The sequence below is a fragment of the Manacus vitellinus genome, unplaced genomic scaffold, assembly GCF_001715985.3.
Source record: "Manacus vitellinus isolate BGI_N305 unplaced genomic scaffold, ASM171598v3 scaffold_21_pilon, whole genome shotgun sequence".
Classification (NCBI taxonomy): domain Eukaryota; kingdom Metazoa; phylum Chordata; class Aves; order Passeriformes; family Pipridae; genus Manacus; species Manacus vitellinus.
This window is the reverse complement of record NW_021939546.1, coordinates 6,789,634-6,792,084: the sequence shown is the minus strand read 5'-3', so window position 1 is coordinate 6,792,084 and position 2,451 is coordinate 6,789,634. Positions and strand designations below refer to the sequence as shown.

Below are 2,451 nucleotides of genomic sequence, written 5' to 3'. Positions count from 1 at the left end.
TTTTGTATCATCTACTTCCTCCTAGCTGTTAGGCTTCGAACAGCAAGCAGGAAAACATCTGGTCTCCTTTAAATATGTTTATTAAATTAAATGAATTGGGTACCATGTTGAAAATCCTGGTATAAAACTGTTCCACACCCTCCCCCTCCCAAGTAATGTAGCAGGTTTCTAAGCTATATCTGTATATTGTCATTGTACTAAACCCCAAGATTACATTATAAAAAAATACCTGGGAAGTGCTAGAGAAGTTGCTGTTTTCAGCAAGTTGCTGGAAACAAGCAACAGGAGTTGCTGTTTTTCAACAAGTTGCTCTTTTAATTTCCCACTAACTTCAGTTTTCCCAGCTTTCCTATTGCCAAAAAGTTTAGAATCCAGAGTAACACCCAAAAGGGAAAGGATTTAGAGACAGGGGAAGGGTTGTAAAATTATTTTACTGCTGACAGCATTGCCATAAATATTAACAAACAAGGATCACCTCCTACCTGGGAAAAAAAACACAGGAATAAAGGTGAATATTTTTATTTTGAAGCCTACAGCATTTTTTTGAAGTACAACTGCTTGCCTTATCTTCTTGAGGGCATTAATTTAATAAAAAGCCTGTCAGATCAAGTAGCCAGTTGCTCCAGTTATGGAACAGTTTCATTCCCTGGCTTTCTACCCCTCTCCAACCCTGCCTGAAGTCAGTCAGCTGTCTGAACTGGGCCTGGGAATGTGGCAGCCAAGGCACTCAGGCTACAATTGGGAAATAAAACTCCAGGACAACCCAAAAAGTTGTATTGTTTTAGTGACCAGGATCTGGCTTCTCCCCATCTCCTCTCACTTTCTCCAGGACATGTCTGGAGTTAGACAGCAAGTTCAGCATAATCCCTCTACCCTTCAGAGCCCAGCGCAAAGGGCATTCTCCCAACTCAGCCACTAGCAAAAAAAAAAAAAGTGTGAGGGGGAAATACATTTTAATTATTTTATTTTTTCTTAAATATAATAGAACCTTCTAGAATTTTTTCCAGAAACAGAAACATTAAAAAATTATACTTTATTACAAATGGTAAACTCAGAGTGCTAAAAAAAAGCCTCTTATTTACAAACAATACTGGGCAGTGCCCAAATAAACAACATAAAAATAACTTACAAAGTCATGAAGTAGTTTATTGACATTAATCAACTTTCATAAAATAAAATAAAAAAAGATATGTACATACACAATTTACTTGAAGGCAGGCAGAATAGTTCTTTTTTTTTTTTAAATCAGCCTCCCACAAACCTCCCTCCCACTTTGTTTGTGTTTTTTTTTTTTCTTAAGGAATACTACATAAAGCAATCTACAGTTTCTATTGCAGTTTAACCTTTAATACTGAATGATCATCGAATGTTAGGTCCATGCAGGTCTTGGTCAATGTTAAACGAAGATCTGACATCTCATCCGAGCAGGAATAGCCCTTCCCGGCGCGGCGCCGGCCGCTCCACTCCCGGCTCCAGCCGAAGGCTTTGCCAGTCTTTCCACACATGCGCCTTCAGAGCACAGGCAGGACAGCCTTCCAGCCTTTGCCATCAGCTTTACGCCTCTGCCGCTTTGGATTTCGCCCGTTTTAGTTGTACCACAACATCACAGTTCCCGCTGAAGCGTCTCTTCAAAACGTCTGCAACTGCTGTGTGAGCATGAGCTGACACCCGCTGTTGACGTGGTTCATGACCTTCTGCTTAAGCTGTGCAACCTGTTCTCTGAGCATGTTGGCAGTGGATGCCAGCTCTGAGTTCTGGGCTTTCAAAGTTTTCACTTTTTCCTCCAACCGGGCAATCCTTTCCAACTTCCTTTTCCGGCATTTGGACGCCGCGATTCTGTTCCTCATGCGCTTTCTCTCGGCTTTGATTCTCTCCTGTGATTCCATGTCAATGGGGGACAGGGGAGGGGTTTCCCCGGGCATTTCAGGTACAGTCTGTGGCTCCTCTTTCAGCGCCTGGAGCCGGGGATGCTGCACGGGCATCTGTGGGTTTATGTGGTGCTGGGGCGCGTAGCCCATGCTGTTCGTGTTGTAGCTGGGCGCGGAGCTGAGCGCGTTGGGGTTGAAGTTGCTGAGGTTGGCGTACACGGGGGGCTCGCTGTGCAGGCTGGTGTTGAAGCTGGTGCTGCCGGCCATGGAGGACACAGGTGCCATCCCGCTGGTGACGGGCTGCGCGGCCGAGGTGACGCTGGGCAGCGTGTTCTGGTTGTGCAGCTCGGCCAGGGCCCGCACGAAGCCCTCGGCGAACCCCTCCTGCTCGTCCGTGACATTCTTGGGGCACAGGAACTGCGTGGGGGTCGGCGTGGTGGTGATCAGCCCGTTGCTGGACTGGATGATGAGCCGCTCCAGCTCGGGCGAGGCCAGTTTTAGGAGCCCCACGTCGGGCGAGGTGAGGATGTCGGCGTTCTTGTTCCTCAGGTGCGGCTTCAGGTTGCTGGAGGGGTCGGACAGG

At 46.8% G+C, this 2,451-nt stretch overlaps 1 protein-coding gene across 1 annotated transcript; it reads right to left on the bottom strand.

Annotated features, from left to right (window-relative positions):
* Positions 1 to 947: 947 nt before the first annotated feature.
* Positions 948 to 2,447, bottom strand: JUN (Jun proto-oncogene, AP-1 transcription factor subunit; the record flags this gene model as incomplete). Its single annotated transcript, XM_008925174.4, has 1 exon — positions 948 to 2,447. A coding segment is annotated over one exon (819 nt), but the record flags the coding sequence as incomplete, so codon positions are not given.
* Positions 2,448 to 2,451: the final 4 nt, after the last annotated feature.